General features: G+C 29.3%; 1 protein-coding gene across 1 annotated transcript; it reads left to right on the top strand.

Annotated features, from left to right (window-relative positions):
• The first annotated feature begins 3,658 nt into the window (after window positions 1-3,658).
• Window positions 3,659-20,203, top strand: LOC126897428 (neither inactivation nor afterpotential protein C). The gene is made up of 28 exons (XM_050670994.1): window positions 3,659-3,982; window positions 4,777-4,946; window positions 5,253-5,357; window positions 5,485-5,594; window positions 6,247-6,389; window positions 6,672-6,819; window positions 7,841-7,922; window positions 7,986-8,084; window positions 8,713-8,898; window positions 9,004-9,192; window positions 9,254-9,462; window positions 9,747-10,078; window positions 10,253-10,463; window positions 10,575-10,716; window positions 10,912-11,062; window positions 12,201-12,520; window positions 12,743-13,035; window positions 13,099-13,248; window positions 13,307-13,410; window positions 15,418-15,498; window positions 15,660-15,701; window positions 15,777-15,907; window positions 15,988-16,178; window positions 16,378-16,478; window positions 16,570-16,664; window positions 16,792-16,919; window positions 18,338-18,437; window positions 19,793-20,203. Exons 1-28 carry the CDS (start codon window positions 3,853-3,855, stop codon window positions 20,027-20,029), a joined length of 4,380 nt encoding a protein of 1,459 aa, XP_050526951.1. The 5' UTR covers window positions 3,659-3,852; the 3' UTR covers window positions 20,030-20,203.
• Window positions 20,204-20,826: the final 623 nt, after the last annotated feature.

The raw sequence follows: 20,826 nt of genomic DNA, 5'->3' as shown, positions 1-20,826 counted from the left end.
TCAATTCGACTATAGTTGAAATTTAATAAATAATAATAACACGTCTAGAAAAACAGCAAAATAATTAGAAAAAAAAGTGACGGAGAAAATGACGTCAACGTCAAATGAGATGGAGAGTATTGTAGGATGAACAGTAAAAATATACACAAGAGAAAAAAGTGTGGACTAATGTTGGACAAAATGCCTTTAGCAGCCAGCGGGGAAACCACACAAGATGATATTCAGCAGGAGTCTGTGTTAACACCTGTTTTTAACAGTAGAACACCGCGGCGCGTACAGATCTAGATTTCTTTTCTTGTAATGTGTTTATCCATCGTTTATCGTCACCTCTTTCATTACCACCACCGCCGTCAATTTTTTTCTCTTTACATTGTACAATAAGGTTTTCATTGTTAAAATGTATCGTACCGAGGAAAAATTATAACATGTAATTCGATTGTGTTTATATGAAGACGTACAAAAATTATGTGGACTCTATTATACAATTACTCGATGGAGATGTAAAGACTGCTGAAGTAATGACGCTATTAAAATGCATTAAACATTCGATTGAACATGTCTGATTATTTTGTCATTTTCGCAATATTTAAGGTTCAACAAGAATAATTTTAAATATTAGTGAAAATATTAATTAATATTACGGATCAAAAATATATTATAATACGAACTTATTTAGTAATGTTAAATACTACAATAATAAAATAAATTTTAGTCAATCAGTATTCAGCCATTTGAAATATATAATTGTGTTCAATATTTTTAATATTCAGCTCTTAACTACATGAAAGAGTTCAGATCACAAAACGTTTTACATAGTATGTATGCAAAAATTGTATAATATTTTATACGACTCCAAAAGTTAATAAATTAGGTTCTAAAAAAACATTTTAGAACGATAAAAACCGACAGCTAAATAAAACGACGATGAACGTCTCTACGAGCAAAATTCGTAAAATATAAAATAAAAGATTGTAAAAAAGAATAAGTAAATTGATTTTCTTGTTACTCAAAAACAAAAACTATACAAAACAAAATCATATTTTACATTTATAGTCATTTATTGTTGATAATTAGTATTTTATTCTAACTCGTATTCTACTTTACTCAAATATTGATATAATTGTATGTTTTTTAGCTCAAAATAAAAAAAAGTAAAATGGCTTACCATTCTGTTTTCTCGTTTTCTTCGGGTGTCAAAAATCCGTCATATTGTAAATATTATATAATATTGCATTTTTGACAAATTGAATAAACAACACTACTCGTTTTGACAAATTATAAAGAACTAATAGGGTCGTATACTTGTCAAGATTTTTATTGAAATCGTAGAATAGAATACAATCTTTGAGAATGCTCATTGAATTTTCCTTTGTCATAAAAAGTACTTTTATAAAAACAATATATGTATATATTTTCAAAATTTAGAGACGACTAGCCCTCGCCTAGTTGCGCTTACGATAACATTTACTATTTAAAGTAAACATAGAATCGACGAGTATTTTGTTCTTCTTGAAAAGTTAAAAAAGAAAATGTGAGATATCAGGTGTTTGGCCAAATGTTTGAAATGACTCGGTGGCAAATGTTATCTACTTGCAATATTAGTCATTTGCGGCATCATAAATGGTTTCACACTTAACCACAGAAGTAGTTAGCAAAATATCACAAATACCTGAAGTGTATTTTACCGATATGCTCAAAATAATCAAATAATTAGTCACGGGGCATTATTTATTTTTTTATTGAAAAATCGCGATTGGTTTGAAGATTTGATTTGTTACACTATTGTAGTGATGAAAATAACGTGCACAAAAACGAATATAGTGCAAAAATGTGATCGATAAATAAATGGCAACGATTATTACTCCACGCCATTGTGTTGACCGAAATGGGCACCACCTCTTTTGTCGTATTAACATACATCACTAGCGCCGGGGTGTTATTTTAGGAAAATCCGAAAAACTCACGCCCTCTTTGCATGGTCGAAAAACACAATTTATGGTGACGGCGGCGGTCGGGCACGCCGTATAGACAAAAACCACTGGGAATGGGTCTAGAAATTTTTTCACACCATCCGTAATTACACGAGGCAATAAGTATTTTGGGTGGTCTTAAAAAAATCCATCCGTGCGCGTTATAGTTATATTATATCGATTTTGAGTTGATTGGAGTCAAACCGTCAGACCGTAATCGTGACCCCGACACACACTCGCGCGCGGTAATTGTTGGTTGAGGTTCCTTTTTTCTTTCCCGTGTATAATTTTTCTTTTACCTAATTTTATTTATGTGTTTATTAACACAGCCCGAGCGTCGTCATCGGCGTTAACCGGAATCGGGTCCGTTTTTCTATTCATAGTCTTCTACGCGTCCGTAGACCGCGGCGTTTCTCTTCTGGTGCCCACCGAAACCATTCGGCAGTTCACTAATATACACACATCATGTTGTCGTTTTTATTGTAACATCATACCTCCGATTCACGCACCCTTTACTGCTTCCACGGATTTACGACTGTAGCGCCCGTTGTATTTTTCCCATTAAAAAAAACGTAAAATAGAGAGAAATCAACGCGGGAGGGAAACGTTTATGTGTGTACGACAACAACAAAAAAAAAAAAGGCGTTAATACACGCCGGCGCGTTCTTTTTAACACCTCCATGCAACTGTAGGTAGGTAAGTAAATTTTATGTGTGTACAATATAATAATGTTGTGTATTATATAATAACGCGCTTGTAACACGTATATATACACACATAATGCACAGCCGCGGTGTACTTATTGCTCACATGTACATGCGTGTGTTTTATAATTCTATTAACGCGTGCATTTTTTTCTACAGGCGTGAAAAGTAAGCAGCCCGACGCTATCCTCTTGGGCTCCGAGATGTGTTTTTTTCTCTCTCTCCCATTCAACACCAAAGATCATATACGCACACACGGCCGCCGTCGACTACATAAATGTATACTTAACGTAACACACGATTTACCGATTATGTGGACTATAAACGGACCAGTGAATCATCACCGCCGTTCATTCATGTGTGTGCCTGCGCGGAGGTCTCGGCACAACAATCGCGTAAAAAAATTTCATTGTGTACTGTACACCGACAGTTTTTTTGTGCGCTAGAAATGGCGCTAAAACGCCGCGGTATTTTCATTTCTAGTAGCCAAAAAACTATTCGTGTTGCCCGTAAAATGATTAATAACGGGTTTCGTGTTAGCACCGCAAAACGGTTACTTATTTATTTATATTGCATTGATGACATTACCTAATGTCATAATCATCGTACACTTTTGGTCAATTTCAAATCATTATGGTGTATTCTTTTGTTATTTAAATATAATTTAATTTTGTGTTTTTTTTTAAGCGCGAAACGCGCGCGCAAAAGAAAAATAACAATAACAGTAATGAAAACAATCACATGTGTTTATGAATTGCACAAATGTATTTCTAAAATAAGCAAAAACAATTTAACACTGATATTTTTCTTTAAATGGAGCGATTTCCATTGACCGAAATCCGCTCATTGATTAATAAAAAGTGTATGCAATTCTGTTACCACGATTTTAATCGGTGTACGATTCCTGGTCACGATAAATAAGTGCTAATGTTAAACGAAGGCCGGCGACATCAGATTATAATTGAATTACTAGGTTGGACATTTGTGTGGTTTCCATCGTAAAACCCTTGCTGTTGTACCTCGAAATACGGTTAGCCGTGCAGTTGATGCGATTCCTTTAGGCTTTACTCAGCAAATGCGATCACGTTTGCATTTTGAAAGGCGTTTTTCCGTGAATTTTCAGTGTTTGTAAGCAAGTTGAAGTGTCCGCGCGTTTAAACTAGTAAAATCATTTCAATATGGTCAAACTCGATTCTGGCCCTCTCGACCTCAACTCATTACCAAATTCAGGGGACCGTTTTACTCTTGGAAAATTATTAGGATCAGGAATTTGCAGTAACGTTTACGAAGCCATTGACTCTCAAACAGGTAAATGTTTGTCGTCGACCAAACAATTTCATCCAGCTTTTATAAATATTAAGTTCCACCACTGTTAAATTCGACTAAGAAACGGTAATTTATGCACAAGTGCAATGAACACTTGCTAATAATGACAAATTTAAAAAATATTTTTTTCAATATTGTTAGGATCATATGTATTCTGTATTGACTTGATCTTAATGTACGAGTTTATTTTTTGTCATTAATTACAAGTTATACATCACCAAATCAATACTAAACAAATTAAATTAGATTTTGCAATACTAAGGGTGACAATTTTCAACAGTCTTACAGTCATTATTATGTACATGTTCCCCTGCTAAAATTTAACATAATTTGTTATTATTAAAAGTTATTAGGTATGAGTAATGACATACCTATATTTATGACAGTAAATATTTTAATATCTATTCATGAGTGACAATAAAATAATTTTTAATTTGGCCAACCTTTAACTTTATAAATTAAGGGTTAAACATAAAATGGTCTTGTGTAAAATTTCTTTTGTAAAGTAACATAATCGTTATTAAAACATATACACATTCAAGAAAAATATTTAATTTAATACATCGATGTTTATAAAGATTGGCAAAAGTTTTTTTATCTTATAGCACGAATATCATTGAAAAAATGTTACCCAAAAAAGTGTCACTTAATTACTTAATCCACTTAACCTTTCAAATTAAAGGCTTTGATCTTATTTATTAGGCTCCACATTAAAGTTTTTATTAGGTGTTAAAGAAAAAATAATTAAGGGTTACTAAGGTTAATTAATTAAATAGGACAAAATGTGGCCGTAAAAATTCAAAATATGAAAGATATCTCAGATTTAGAAAAGGACATCAATGAAGAGTACCGGATTTTAAGAGATTTATCATCTCATCCTAATATGCCAGACTTCTATGGTGCTTATGGAAATAAAAGAGGAAATGAATTGTGGTTCGTTATGGAAGTAAGTTTTTACCAATATTATTTATATATTTCACCTGATCCACAAGTTCGAAACCATAACAGGATATATAGTTTAAAATAAAATTCTAAAAAAAAATAGTGACCAATTTTAAAGATGTAAAACATTTATGTCAAAAATACTTGTTTTATGTTAAATGTAATATTAATAATGATATTTGTTTAGTATATATTAATTTCATTAGAGTAATTTATTCATTTATAAATTACTCTAACTATAACATATCAATCATCTATTCTTGTAAAAATATAATAGTTGTCGATTTAATTATTCAAAATTTATTTACAGTTGTGTGAAGGTGGAACAATCGTTGACATCATTAATGGTCTTTTGCTTCAAAATAAAAAATTGAAAGAAAATCAAATTGGATACATACTAAGAGAACTCATTAAAGTAATATAAATTAAAAAAAAAATCAACGAGTACAAAAATATATGATCTTTTTTATTTTTAACCATAAATGAATTATTTACGATATCAGATTCTTTAAACGAGTTTTCATTATTTTTATACTTGGCAGGTGATTTGTTACTTGCACGAAAACAATGTAGTGCATAGAGACATTCGTGGATCGAACATACTCTTAACAAAAGATGGCCATGTTAAACTTGTAGACTTTGGACAATCAAGGTAATGACACATTTAATTAATTCAAAATTATTAATAGTAATATAAATATCAGATATCATGTACGATTCTATATATATTTATTAGTAAAACTTAAGTTTCCAGAAAAATATTGAATTATATATTACGGAACAGTTATCAAGTTATTCCTACTTGTTTTAATTGTGTGTATCTCTTTGTATCCAACTCTTTTGCCATACATATGTTTAACTAAAGATGATAATTATAAAAAAATTCTTTATTTAACGACTAGGTTATGGTGTGACATAATACATTTCTTGGGAACTTATTCACAATATTCCCATAATAACTCTCAAAATATTAATTTTTATAGTAAGACTTATAATAGTACAAGCAATGTTCAAATTGATTTTTTTACTGCGGGACATAAAGTTAAATCCAATTGTAAACCGATGATTGACTGTCTAACATGGCATGCTAACGTTTTAACTACTCAATAAAATTTCAACACTATAAATTATAATATAATTTTTTTAGAGGTTTTTTGCTTATAAACAAACGAATAGTTTTTAATTATAGAAAAGGCTATTTTATCTTTGAGGTAGTTAATTAATATTAATACTGTTCAAAAAGTATTGATTTTACTGATCATTTAAGTCGTATTTGATTATCACACACAAAAAATGTTTGCCAGGGAGTTGCAGAGTTCAGGATTCAAAACTAATACATGCATTGGCTCTCCAGCTTGGATGGCACCAGAAATAGTTTTAGCCGAGTACAAAGACAAATCTGAAGATTCACCTTGTTACGACAAAAAAATCGATGTTTGGGCAACAGGTAATATTATTAGCTGTTTATTTATTTTTTAGTTGAGAGTAAAATATATTTCATATTTAAACATATTTTAATGAAAAAAATTTATTGAAGTACAAGTATTACAGGATTTTGATAACATATCAAAATCTAGTATTGTATATATTATAATTCTGATATTTGTAAATGAACGTTTTGAGACCTACTCACTATAAATTCATTTGGATTAGTCTTGATCGAAATTGGATTAATTTAGTATTGTAATTGACTAAAAATATATCTTTGAAATTGTTTATACAATTACAGGAATAACTGCTATTGAGTTAGGTGATGGAAAACCTCCTTTTTTGGATATTCACCCCACAAGAGCCTTATTTCAAATCGCAAGAAATCCACCTCCTGGATTATTTAGGCCATCCAACTGGTCACAACTTTATAACGACTTTATTGCTGAGTAAGTTAAGGATAATTTTTATTTTCAGCTTATACAATGTAATTATCTGAAGAGTAAAAAATTTTTTAAAACTTCATACCTATAAGTTATAAGCCACTAAAATCAAAAATCAAAAAATTCATATCTAAATTCTCTGAGACTATAAAATAAAATATCATTTAAATATATGTTGAGAAAAAATTTGCCCTTAAAACTTTTTACAAATTACTTAATTCTAAAAAAATACCTACTTTAAAAACCACTGATATCTTAAAACCTATTATTTAAAAAAAAGAAAGAAACACGAATAAAAGCGAAATTATGTTTGAAAATATTTAAAAAAACTACAATAGAAATTATTATCAAAAAAAAAAAAAAATAATAACTACTTAAAACTTTCAATAAAAATTCTTTTATAAAAATTAGATCAATAATAAATATGAGTATATTACATTTTTGACTAGTTCTTAAAGTTCTTATAATTTTGCTGTTGTGTAGTTATAATTATCCGCTGAACAACATTTTATAAAATGGATAAGATTAGCAATACAAAACTACAAAGTTCTAAAACTCCAGTAGAAATTCTTGACACATTTAAAAGACTAAAATCAATTGATGAAGATAAGTGGGCTTAATTTTCTTTGTGTATGGATTACATTGACAGGAGATTTAGATAAAGTTTAAATAACTCTACTCAAACTAACTGTCACTGTTGTGTAATCAATTGGTATATATTTCCCATTTATTCTTAACGTTGAAGTGACAGTTGAAGTGAAAGGTAATTTTCTATTAAATCACCATATTATTTAGTTAAGACAATGAAAAACGTTTTTTTTTTTTTTTGTAATTAACATATTTATTATTATTATTTTAGAAACTGCGCGTTATACAATTATTATACACTTCATAATACAACGATTTTGAATTTTAGAATATTGTAATTAATTTAAAACTTATTTTAGTACTATTCTAAAATTTCTACTGAGAAATTTGGGATCAGTAAAGTAAAGCTTATGTACTTAAGGGGTGCATTGTTTTGTAGATGTTTAGAAAAAAACCCTGATCATCGCCCCTTTGCCGAAGAACTATTGGAACATCCTTTCATATCAGAAGTGTCAGACAACGTAAGTTCACTAGATGGAAAATATATTTTTATGTACATCGAATAAGTGTTGAATGGTTTACAGACACGCCTCGAAATAAAATCAATTATGGAATCTATTGTAGACGACGTATCGTCCATAAGAAAACCGGAAGTGAGAATTATCAAGAACGGATACCTGAAAGTAAGACGTTATTTTAATTACCTGAATTTTATTCTACCCTTTTAAAAGATGAAAGTATTTTTATGATCATTATAAATACACTATTAAACAATTTCAAAATGATCTGAGTGTATAGAGGCAAGACCGATGATTACATTAGGTCGTACACAACTTGCGATGAGCTGATCTGGTGTATTATTATAGAAGGTTAGTTAGACACTCTGAGCGAGAACAATGTGTTTTAAATTAAATGTTTAGTGATTATTCATCCGTTGTTAATTATATAATGAATACTTTCATTGTTACCCTAGCTGTCGGAAACCTGTAATTATACTATCTATTTACGGCGAGGCGTTCAGTTTTTAATTTATTCGATCCCATTTAGTACACCGAGTCTTCTATCAATTACTAACGTTTTATTAATTCTCAACGTTAAACATAATTGAATCCTCTACGTGTTGAATAGAAAATTATTGTAATAACAATATCGTAAAACAAAGGTTCTATTGCAATAAAATGTATTGGATAGGCAATGTTATTTTTCAGAAGATAAATTCATCGGCATAGGAAAAAATTTTAATAAATTTTTTTTCCATTTAAATTATGATTTAGTTTAGAAACGATATGAATAAACGATTTTGCATTACAGACCGGTCGAACGGAACCGGCGAGGCCTATGCATTTCGAGGATTTAGCTGCTTTAAAAGAAGTGTCCGAAGAGTCTGTACTTCGAGAACTTCAAAATCGTCACTCGAACGGTCAAAATTATACGTTTGTCGGTGACGTGTTGTTATACCTTAACCCCAATGTGGACAATGTTACTTGCGAAAAAAAGGTATACTTAATTATGTTTTTAGCCTATGATTCAAACATAGATTACCAAGCCAAGCGTTGAATATTTTTCAAAAGGAGTTCTGTAGAATTTAATTTTGTGTTTCAGAACCACTACCGTTATCAGAATAAATGTCGTAGTGATAACGAACCGCACATATTCAGCGTGGCTGATGCGGCTTATCAAGACATGTTACACCACGAACAACCCCAGTGCATAATAATGGCTGGCGAAACAAAGTCTGGAAAAACATTTAACTATAGCAAACTCATCGAACACTTGATATTCCTCGGAGAAGTATGTCCAAGTATTTAAAAAAAAATACATTTTTAAACTATCAATTATTTAAAAAACGCAGCAAAGTCACGGCAAAGTCAACCAAATTGGTCTGAAAATCAAAAGTGCCATTGATGTGATCCAATCTTTTGGAAATGCTGCAAACAAGTATCACATGAACTCCACAAGATATGTGAACCACACTCAAGTCACGTATTCATCAACCGGAAAACTAAGCGGCGCAATATTTTTCGTCTATCAGCTGGAAAAATGGCGAGTAACAAACGTCAGGTAAGATTGTGGGAAATTCGTCAGATTTTATTTTATTATTAAAATATAACAAATCCAACTGTTGAAATTACGATCTACCGGTATAAGAAGAAAAGATATAACTGCTAACAGTCTTAGGTCTTTAACACGTTTTACTTAATATTTTACTAACGTTTCTTGGTTTGTTACACCGCAGTTATTTTATTTATGATAATGTTTTTATGACCCAGATTTTTATAATATAACTTAACATTTGGATATGTTTGGGGTCGTAAAAATAATTTTTTTATTGTTTTAACGTACAGAAATGAAGATCAACAAAACTTTCATATATTTTATGACTTCTTAGCCGCTGCTAAATTAGACGAGATGCTCGAAAAATACCATCTGGACAAAAGTTGTAAATATCGTTATTTGTCAAGTAACAAAGAGTCGATCGTTTACGGGCAAGGTGCAAAAGTGAGCAATTTCAACAAGTTACTTGTCTGCCTGAAGGATGCGCTCGAGTTCACTGACGATCAAGTCAATACCTTGTGGAGAGTTTTGGCCGCCATACTGAACTTGGGCGAATTAAAAATAATCAAAGATGAGGACGACGGTGAAGTCAAAATTGAAAACAGCGATCTAATCCCGAATGGTATAGGATTTCTGAAATTACTTATCTTATAAATCAATAAAAATAAAAACAAATTAAAATATTGTCGTATAATGTCTATAAATAACGATATAAAGATGGAAGTTTTAAAAAAAATAGCATCTCAAAACATCGATTATATTTAAATAGTTATTAAGTGTATATTTTTTTGTTCAGTTGCCGATCTACTCGGAGTAGATGCCAAAAAACTTGCATGGTGTCTTTTTAACTACTGTGTGGTAGTGAATGGAGCGGCTGTTCGTCGCAAGCACACAGTAACATCAGCTTCTGAGTGCATCAAAGTGTTTGCTCAGACTCTGTACGCTCGGCTGTTTGATTGGATTGTTAATGTGATCAACATGAAGTTAGCATTTAGCAGGGCGATTTTGTGAGTTCCATTCAGTTACACTAATAATTTAAACAATCGGCAATTTATGCAAAAATTGGTATTTTCAATATGGTCGAATACGTCTTAAAATTAAAAAGTTATAACTTTTAGTGGAGACAGGCACGTCGTTTGTCTGATGGACATGTTCGGATTTGAGTGTTTCCGTCAAAACAATTTGGAGCAACTGTTTGTTAATTGCCTAAACGAACAAATGCAATATCATTTTATTCAAAAAACGTTTACATGGGAACTGGTAAGCATTTTCATAAAAAATGTGTTTTAATAGTGAAAAACTATACAATTTTTCCTCGGGCGATTTGTACAGTATAAATATATAATAATTAACTTGAAAATAATTTGACAACCTCAACTTAGATAAAAAAACTTAATCATTAATCATTTCATTTTGTAGACATTAAAATTTTACTGATATTCTATTTTTGAGCAGCAAGACATGGACGACGAACGCATAGAATCGTATGGTTTTCAATATCTGAATAATAAACCAATTATCGATGCGCTTATGAATAATCCAGAAGGAATATTTTATGTGTTCGATGAAGCCGCCAAAAATTGTCAGGATTACACTTATATAACAAGTAAGCTTAATGATTGTTTATAATTCCATGATTTATAAAAACAAAATAATTATTTGAGGTATATACACATAATATATACGTACATATTATACATGTATATATACATTTATAGAACCCTTACATAAACAGTGAACAAAATTAATTTCTACCAGGAAAAACAAAGGTATGGATATTGCAACATTTTAAACTTTATTTATTGGTAAAACGAGGTCAAATTTAATTGAATGGTTATAAATATTCAAATCAATTGTGAAATTACAAATCATAATAAATTAGAAGTAATTTTGAATTATGTAACAAAAATTGTAATTAAATAATTAGTTTTCATTAAGTATTTTAATCATTTTGTGATTATTTCCGAAAAACTGACGAGTCAATATCATCAATTGTTAAAAAAAAAAAAACAGATAATTAGTTTACATGTTAAAATGTAGTAAAAGAAAACTTATATTTTTAGAGTATAATAAAAAAATTATTCATTTTAAATGCCAGTAAAATAAAAATAAAAAGAGAAAACTTAATCCTATCTGCTCGTAGATGCTTGATACGTTAATAAATGTTGTTTATTCACATTTATTATTTACTAAAAGTACTTATTTATAGAAATCAATAAATTAAATACATAAATTCAGTTAATTAAGTATTTTAATCAGTTAAAGATTAATAATATGAATTTTCGCACAAATTATAGGAAATATCCAGTGGCGTATTAAGGGTTTTAGTATTTTTGGGCAGCTTGTATCGAATACTGCCCTATAATTTTTTGTTGAGCAAACAATAGTAATTTTTTTAGCTTATTTAAAAGAAATGTTTAACTCAAAAATCTTAAAATATGTATAAATGCAAGAACGTTAACTATGAATAACATAACATTAAATATAATTTATTCCAAGTTTTATTGGGTACATCGACTATGACGCCCCAAAAATTTACAGGGTGCCCTTTTCATTGCGTCCCGGGGTAGCTGCTCCAGATGTAGACACACCATTGGAAATATTTCTAACATTTTGCCCTCAAAAGAGAATGCAAAATAGTTTTTAGACTAGAATTTAGTTGGTAATTACATGTTTATGGGCTAAAACAAGGGTTTTTATTAACAATTCTCGCAATCATAAAGTATTTTCTAATTGTTTTTTAGACGAGTTGGAGAAAAATCCTAAAGAACCCTATGTTCAAATAGTGGATTCGAAAAGCTTTAGCGTAGCTCATTACAGTGGTTTGATTACTTATCAACTAAAAGACTTAATCGAGAAAAACCGCGATTTCTTGACTCCTGAGGTGATTGAGACGATACGCGGGTCTAAGGATAGTACGTTAAAAGAACTGTTCACGAACCGCCTGACAAAATGTGGCAACTTGACAGCAAGCAGAGAACGGTCTCGGCAGATTGTAAAACCGCCATTGAATAAAATTAGCCGCTGGGGTGTAGCGCTTGTAGCTGAAAAATATCCTATACGGGTAGGTAATACCTATTAGGTATCCGATTGGACTCTTAACGTTCAACGATGGCCTTAAGTAAATAATAGTTACCATGATGACAAGTGTCATTTCCAATGTTTTTATCGGAAAAGTTAAATATTTTTCATGGTTGCAGTTTCAATAATAGCAACTGAGGTTTTGATTTATATTTTAAAGAGTAATAGATTTTTAAATAATGACTATTCATTTGTCGATTGACAGAAATACAACACTGAATCTCGAGGTGAATACTCTCAAACGCATAAAATCCGTACGGCATCAGCAGTTTACCGAGCAAGTAGCGTGGAAATCTTAAGATCTCTCGTGGACACGACCGACCAAAAGAATGGCATACATTTCGTAAGGTGTATACGAACTACGTTGACCGACGAACCATTGAGTTTCCAGCCAGAAGTGGTTAGACAGCAACTAAAAGCATTGTCCGTAGTCGAGACTGTATTGGCCCGACAAAATGGTTATTCTTGCAGAGTATCGTTCAACGAATTCATCCAGAGGTGAATAAAAACAGTGATAATTTACAATTTTCTCGAGTTTGACCACCGAGTTTTATCAAATAGATACAAATTTTTGGCTTTTGATTTCTACGAGAACGTCGAAGAGACTAGAGAAAATTGTCGTTTGTTGTTAATCCGTTTGAAAATGGAAGGTTGGAAAATTGGAAAAACTAAAGTATTCTTAAAGTACTATCATGAAGAATATCTTTCCAGGTTAATGACTTTATAGGATTTTATCGAATGATTTATCAATAATAACTTAAATTTGTAGATTGTATGAGATTCAAGTGAAAAAAGTAATCAAAGTTCAATCTATGCTTCGATCTTTTATCACTAAACGGAAAATTGCACCGCAATTGGCTAAACAGCAATCCGGTAATGACGAAAATTATTAATTATAAGACAACTTTTATAGCATTCCTATTGGTTACTTATATTTTTTAACGTTCTTTGTAAGACAAACATATTTATTATTAAAACGATCAATAGATTTAAGAGAGATATTTGTTTGAAATTTAGAACTATAAAAAGTATTGGAAAAATATCATTATTCAAATCGGTTACAAATGATAAATTTTATTGTGTTTATTATAAGCCGAATAGTTTAACTTAAGAAATTTAATATTTAATCTAATTAAGATTGATTGCAAATTAAGTTTCAATAAATAATTGCAATAAAAGAGTTGTTTGTATAGAATTATTCTCTAGCTATTAGTTAATTAGTCTAGTTTTAAGTAACGATTTCCTTAACAAGTTCTTAAAATGTGATAATAAAAATATAAAATGACATTTATCACATCGATATCTCTGTTTAATTATATTCTAACAACTTTGAGTCTTTTTGCCTCGGACTGCTCGATTTATGTTTATCTTAAACTAAAATGAATTTGTTTATGTTTTGTAAATTATCGAAACAGGTTTATTGATTAATCAAAACGAGTTCTATTAGGTTAGTTTGTTTTAAGTCGTTGTTGTACATTTAAGTATGTTATAGACCAAACTAATTAATTTCAACAGCCACTTGCATAGCCCATACGAAAACAATGGCGTATATTTAAGGTTTTGACGAGCACACGTCTCCCCCCCCCCGTCGTAACGCTTTGTGTGGCTCGAGGGGGTTCATTAAAACCGTAGACGTGTAATTTGCATTAGCGTATGTGACTCCCGTCGGCATCACGAGGGGGTGCGCAAAATGTCATCACGTTGTGCACCGTACGGACCTTTTCCTATTTTAATTGCGTTCTTTTGATCTCCCTCGACGGACATCAAAGCAACTACACTTCCCCACCGCCTTCACTTATGGTGCATAGGTAGTGCAACCATAATACGTTAGAAGTAGTAGAGCTGCAGGGCACCTGCATGTGATGGAGGAAAAACTCTCCGATTTCAAGCGGATTACCCGGTCGACGACAAAAGAGTTCAAATATTAACCCTTGAGGCGGTTTGGTGTTGTTTGTGTGTTTTTGTATTTTTAGGCGAAAAACTTTTCTCCGTTTCAAAATCTGAGAACCGACAAACATGTTTACGACGAATTAAATATTGAATTTGTCGCACGGGAAACAAATAACGACGACAGAATGTTCAATAGTGAAATGTCACTGGCGTTCAACATGACACGGCCAATATTAAAGAGGTGCTTGAAATTTACAATTTACTGATATTAAAGTTGAACAAGTTTTATTAGAACTTTCTCGACCTCTTAGAACCGTAAACGATTCAATGCGAACAAATAATATTTTCATTTTTCGGTATCTCAGATTTTGATTCATATGAAACGTTTTTTTTTTTTACTCTCTCCGTCTACAAATTGAAATCTGCCGGGTCGAGAAAGTGTTTTAATTAGTTACTAATTTTATTAGATAAAAACGTGTTAAATATATATTTTCCATGATATTTTATTTCATTTACGTTGAAACTATTTGTAAATATTAATTTTTATACAACATCATGAATATCGTCGTTCTAATTCAAAAGTTTCCATTTATTTTATTTTTCGATTATTATTTGTTTAGTAAAAAAAAATTAACGCGTTTAAAATTTTTTCAATTCATTAAATATTACAAAAACATGATTTAAGAAAACTGTATCAATTGTTAATTCACTAATATTAATTCATTAAATATTTTTCTTCTGTAAAATTTACTATTTTAGACATAAAACCTTTGACTAGCGAATAAGTAAAAAATTTCTATAAATTTATACATTCTATACTTTTTTTAGAAATAATATTTTGCGTAATTGTTTTTGAAGACCTTGAGTTAAGATTTTCTGATCAATATATATCTTATCATGTTTAAAGAATTTAAAATTATGGGAAAAAAATGTTCTTTTTTAGTAGTAACTCTTTTAGTTTTAAGATAATTACTTTGTTTGCTTTTGCAGGTGCGATTGAATCAAAAACAAAATCAAAAGCTGTAGAACACACTTTATCAGAAGAGAATGCCGCCATTGTTATACAAAAACGTGAGTTTATCATAAAACTATTCAGTAGCTGCAAATCTTTGCCTTCGGTTAGATTTTAATTGTTTTCTAATCATAAATTTAACTTATATAAAAATAACAGTCAATAAATGGAATACATATTACTAAACTATAGATTAATTAGTAATAAAAATGTATTTCAGATTATCAAGGATACATGGTCAGAAAAAATTTAGCAGAAAATAGTCTGTATACATTTTTTACTAAATAATGATTTTTTCTTGTGTTATAACATTAACAGTAATGCATATAATTTTTAGATCAACTTAATTCGGAAACTAGAAAAAAATTGAGAGCATTTTGTAAGAAATGGAAAGGCAAATCTATTTACCAAGTTTTGCTATTAGATCGTGCAAATAAACTTCAAGAAGTCGTATATTTTTCTTTTCATGTAAGTTAACAATTATACTTGTCTATAATAATTAGTTAAACTTACATTTTTAGGTTTATCGAGAAAATTATTTGTTTAAGGTCCATTTGTATAATCAACACGTGTTAGCTACTCTTAATAATACTAACCAAGGACCAGTTAAACTAGGAAAAATCATTACTACAACAAACGTAATCGATTTCTTAGGCGTTAAAAAGTGTTACCCGTTTAAAGTTCCGTTCAAATTGGATCACATTACAGTTAATAAGCGTCATAAGTTCGATTTCGAAATGCAAGTACAAACATTTTGTCGTCTTCTCACTATTACTCAATGATAACTATCAGGGGGGTGATATGGGATATTAAACGATAGTAGTAGTATATTAAATGTATATATTTTCTTCATTTTCTCTTTTGAGTGATATTAAAAAAATCGTATTTTTATATTTGTATAATATATACATAAACATTATAAATGTTGGTTGATTCAGAGATAATAGTATCGATGAAAGCAATTGGGATAGTCCTTTAAATCGGTTTCCGGAAACTCGAACCGCTTTTAGAATTTTAAAATTCTCATTCGCTGTTAGAGGTAATTATAAATACCGTTTATCATTTTTTAAACTAAGTTGGTATAATAAATATTTGTATAATCTCATATTATGATATATGCAATTTATTAGATCAAAGCACACAAGTAGACATAGGAGGAAAAATGGATGGCACTGACTATGTTGAGATTAACAACCATTTAAAATTTGGCATTGGTCGTATAGAGGTAAATGAAATTATAAAGATGATATTTTAAAAAAGACTTTCTGGAAATATATGCTTATTATTTTATGATTCGCTAAAAATTTGAAAAAAAACTACGCTCTCTTATTGAAAAATATATTTTTATTTAGGATAACAAAAAAAGAGATGAAATGAAATCCAAAAGAAATGCTTTAGTATTAGATTATGATAACCGTAAGACATTAGTGGATCGCAAAGATGGCAATGCAGATTTAAAATTTAATCAAAAATCTATCAAGTAATAATTAGTAAAATTACACATTTTTAAAACTCCTCGAAAGAAATCAAAACAATATCTAAATATTATTAATTTTAGTAAATATAATTTTCAAGTATCTTAAAATATAAAACTTTATGGTGCTGACAAAACGGGATATAGTACTTTTTAAGCCAATGATTTAGATGAGCCTAATTAATTACTGAACGGTTATAATCGTGAAATAAGGAGTAAGCTTAGGTTAGGGATTCGCCCACTTCCTGACGATAATAATTTCACGTTTGGGATATAATTTAGGATAGATGTAGTACAATTTTTAAGTTTGTACATTCCCATGTGAAAAAATCCTAAGCACATCTATCATCAGTTTTATATTAAATTTATGCTTAGACAAGATAAAAAAAACTTGTTTTTATAACCTTAACAAACAAATTTTATTGTTCACACGATGCCAGTGTTAGAACAAAAACGTGACTTAATGTCGCGACACTAGTGCCATTATATATATACGACCCAACTGCCAATGACATACAAAACATAGTTCCCCGGCATCAGTGTCATCATGTGAACTAGGTTTAATGTAAACACGCGATTGGATCCCTCAACCATAAGATGCACTAGGCCACCATGAGCGTGTGGCATCTTGATAAGACGTTGTGGTACATCTATTCATGTTGCACCATGGTGCAGTATAGCATTTTCGGTCACGATTAGAATACCGTAATTTATCTAAAGATCAGGTGGTACAGAGTTGAGACATAAAAATTTTGTACCAGGAACTCATGAGAATCATCAACAGCCATCACCATTATCCGGATCACCTTTGATTATGTCACTTGACCATCTCTAACGAGACACTGGACACCATATCGAGACACCCAACACATGATCACATTAACGCATTAATTCTTATGAATTCCTGGTACTAATTTTGGTATATGTTAGAAAATAACGTTACCAATCTTAAATATATAAATATTTATATATATTTAAAATAAAATACGGAAACTTAATTTTGATCGAAATGTATAAAAAAATAGTTATACGCATAAATACAATTATATAAACAAATGGTAGGCGTACGTCAATGTGGAGATAATCTAGAATACTGTTTGTATTCTTTCTGTGTTTTCAATTTTTACTTAGATAGTTAAACATTTATTTACACTGTAATATTGAGAGTTTATCCATGGGGTCAAATCCTTCGAAACCCCTCCCTCTAATTTTTTTTTATTTTCAACACTTTATTACATACATACTTGAATCCCTCCTGAAAAAATATTCTAGATACGGCACTAGTGTAAAAGCTTACTTAACAACAAGTAAAAATAAAAATTAAGTAAAAATTATTTATGAAACTACTTAGAATTTTTTACAAATAATTAACCACGTATCAAACAGTATAATATTAAATCTAAGTTATGTGTATATATTTTTAGAAAATCGGAAAGAATTAATCCTGTATTAGAAATGCAGTTTAAAGGTAAACAGTTTCAATCAGTAAATGAGGATCAAAATGACGCACCTTACAATTTTCAGGTTAGGACAGTTATAATTTTCATTTGAAATTTTTAAACAACGATACAATTTTATGACATTTTGTAAAATTTACAATAAAACTATTCAAAACAGTACAATAGATAAACATTAACATGATGAGTATAGCTGTAGTATGAAAACCGAATTTAAGTTCGTGAAAAATAACTATCGATACATAATTAGTTGTTATACATAGGTGTCAGGTGTGGGGGATAAGAAGTCTTAGCCTCCCTCCAGAAATGTACAAAAATTATATGTATTATAATATAGAAATTATTTTTTAGAAAAAAGAAATTAAATTTAGGCCTCTCCAAAAAATGTAACTACCCTACGCCTCGACTATCGCATTACTTATAGTATATGGTTTAGTTTAAATTTTAATAAAAAATTTTGAGCAATATAATAAAATCATAAATTAAGAAAACGGTAAAAAAATTAGTCTAAACCACACTTAAAACTTTGTTAAGAAAAAAATTTAATACTCAAACAAATTGAACTGACATAAAAAAGCCTATTTGAAAATAAACAATTAAACAACAGAAGTTAATTATTTTTGTTATATTTACTTTTATAGCATTGTAATGGTGTGATATTCCTATTAAAATAGATGATAAAAAAAGAAAGAAAGTTTTAAAACTGAAATTATAATTTTTCACAAATCATTGATAAATGGAGTATTTTTTTGTTTGGAAAAGCAGTCTTCTTTCTATTAATATACTTATTGAATGGACATTAAAAGTTGTAAAAATCCTAACTGAAAATATATATAATTATTACTTCAATATTATTTATTTTTGTAAAATGAGAGGTGTTCAATGAGGGTACTTAACTCCTTCTCCTATATTCCTGTACTGTTTAAGATAAAGTATACACATAAATAATTAAACAAATAAAATTGTAGAAAACTAACGATAATTTTAACACAAAAATAATATATTGATAATATATTATAAAATAATATATTTAATAATATATTTTATACTATATAAATATAGTCTAACGAATTAAAGACTAGTTGTCAAGAGACATTTTCTTTTTTAACTTATAGTATATAACATAAGCTTTAATTTAACATATGTTTAAAGGAAGCAGTATTTCCGAAACATTTTTAAAAGTTGAGTTAAAAAAGTTAACTTTATGTTCAAAAATTGCTAAAATTATTTTAACCTGTATTATTCAGCATAAATTTTGATTACTTTATTCCTATGCGTTTGTGTAGCTATTTTGCCTATTCTTAGCGCCTCGTTAATTATAAAAATTTTACTAAAGCTTCAGTCTTCAGTAACTAAATAACTTTTTACAAAAACAATTGTTTTTATTAAAATAATTATTGTTTTCTTAAAAATAATTTCTAGGCTATGTTGAAAAAGACCAATCATCATAGGTCTTCTTTAGATGGTCATGGAAACTTAGAGTATGCATCGTCTGCAGTTGGTATAATATCTAGAAATACTAATAGTCCATCAACAAATAACTATCAACAATCTAAACAAATGAAAAATGAACAAAATCAAAGGTTAACGGATATATCATCAATCAAAGCAGAATTAGTACCCGGAGTCATTATAGAAGGATCCTCTTATGATCTTTAAAATATCACAATTTCTACTATTTTTATTAATTTATATAGCCACATTGTTTGTATATTGAGATATATCACTATTATGATATTAAAAAATTAGAAATACTTAAATGATTTCTACACTCAGATACTTTTTGTTGTTAGTTTTTTGGTAAAAAATGTAAAAACTCCTTACTTATAGTTCATTTAATTACAATATAATCACAAATATAGTAAATATTAAGTATATTTTTAATGTATGTTTAAAAAATCAAAACACCAAAAATAATAAAATTCAAAATTAAAAAAAATTGTTATGATTATGAATTCAATTTAGTAATTTGAGGTAGCTTGAACTTATATTAGAATAAAATTGAGGTTGTGAAGTTTGTAAATCATACCCTTATGAATATTATTAAAAAAAAATAATAAATGTTTAATGAGAAAGTATTTTCTTTTCAAAGAAAAAAAGTATTTATTTCTATAAAAATTTTATTGAAACTATTTGTTAGTAAAATACTGTATGTAATTGTATTAACAGAATAAACAAATGAACTTTTGGAAAATAACTGAACAATTGCTTTTCAAGTAGTAAAGAATAGAACATGATTAGTTATAAATAAATCTAATTAATATTTCATATAAGTATTTTGAAAATTTCATAGAGTTCAAAACCATTTTGATTACATTAAACAAAGAATGTAACTAACAATACATTATTAAAAAAAAGAAAGTTTATAAATTGTAAGTTAAAAAATAATCACATGAGATCTATCATCATACTACTTTATTATAGTTCTATACCTAATAGTAAATAAAAATATTTTA

This window comes from Daktulosphaira vitifoliae, unplaced genomic scaffold (genome assembly GCF_025091365.1).
Source record: "Daktulosphaira vitifoliae isolate Bord-2020 unplaced genomic scaffold, ASM2509136v1 Scaffold_2, whole genome shotgun sequence".
NCBI classification, from domain to species: Eukaryota; Metazoa; Arthropoda; class Insecta; order Hemiptera; family Phylloxeridae; genus Daktulosphaira; species Daktulosphaira vitifoliae.
The sequence above is the reverse complement of the archived record's forward strand: the minus strand, read 5'-3'. Positions and strand labels throughout refer to the sequence as shown.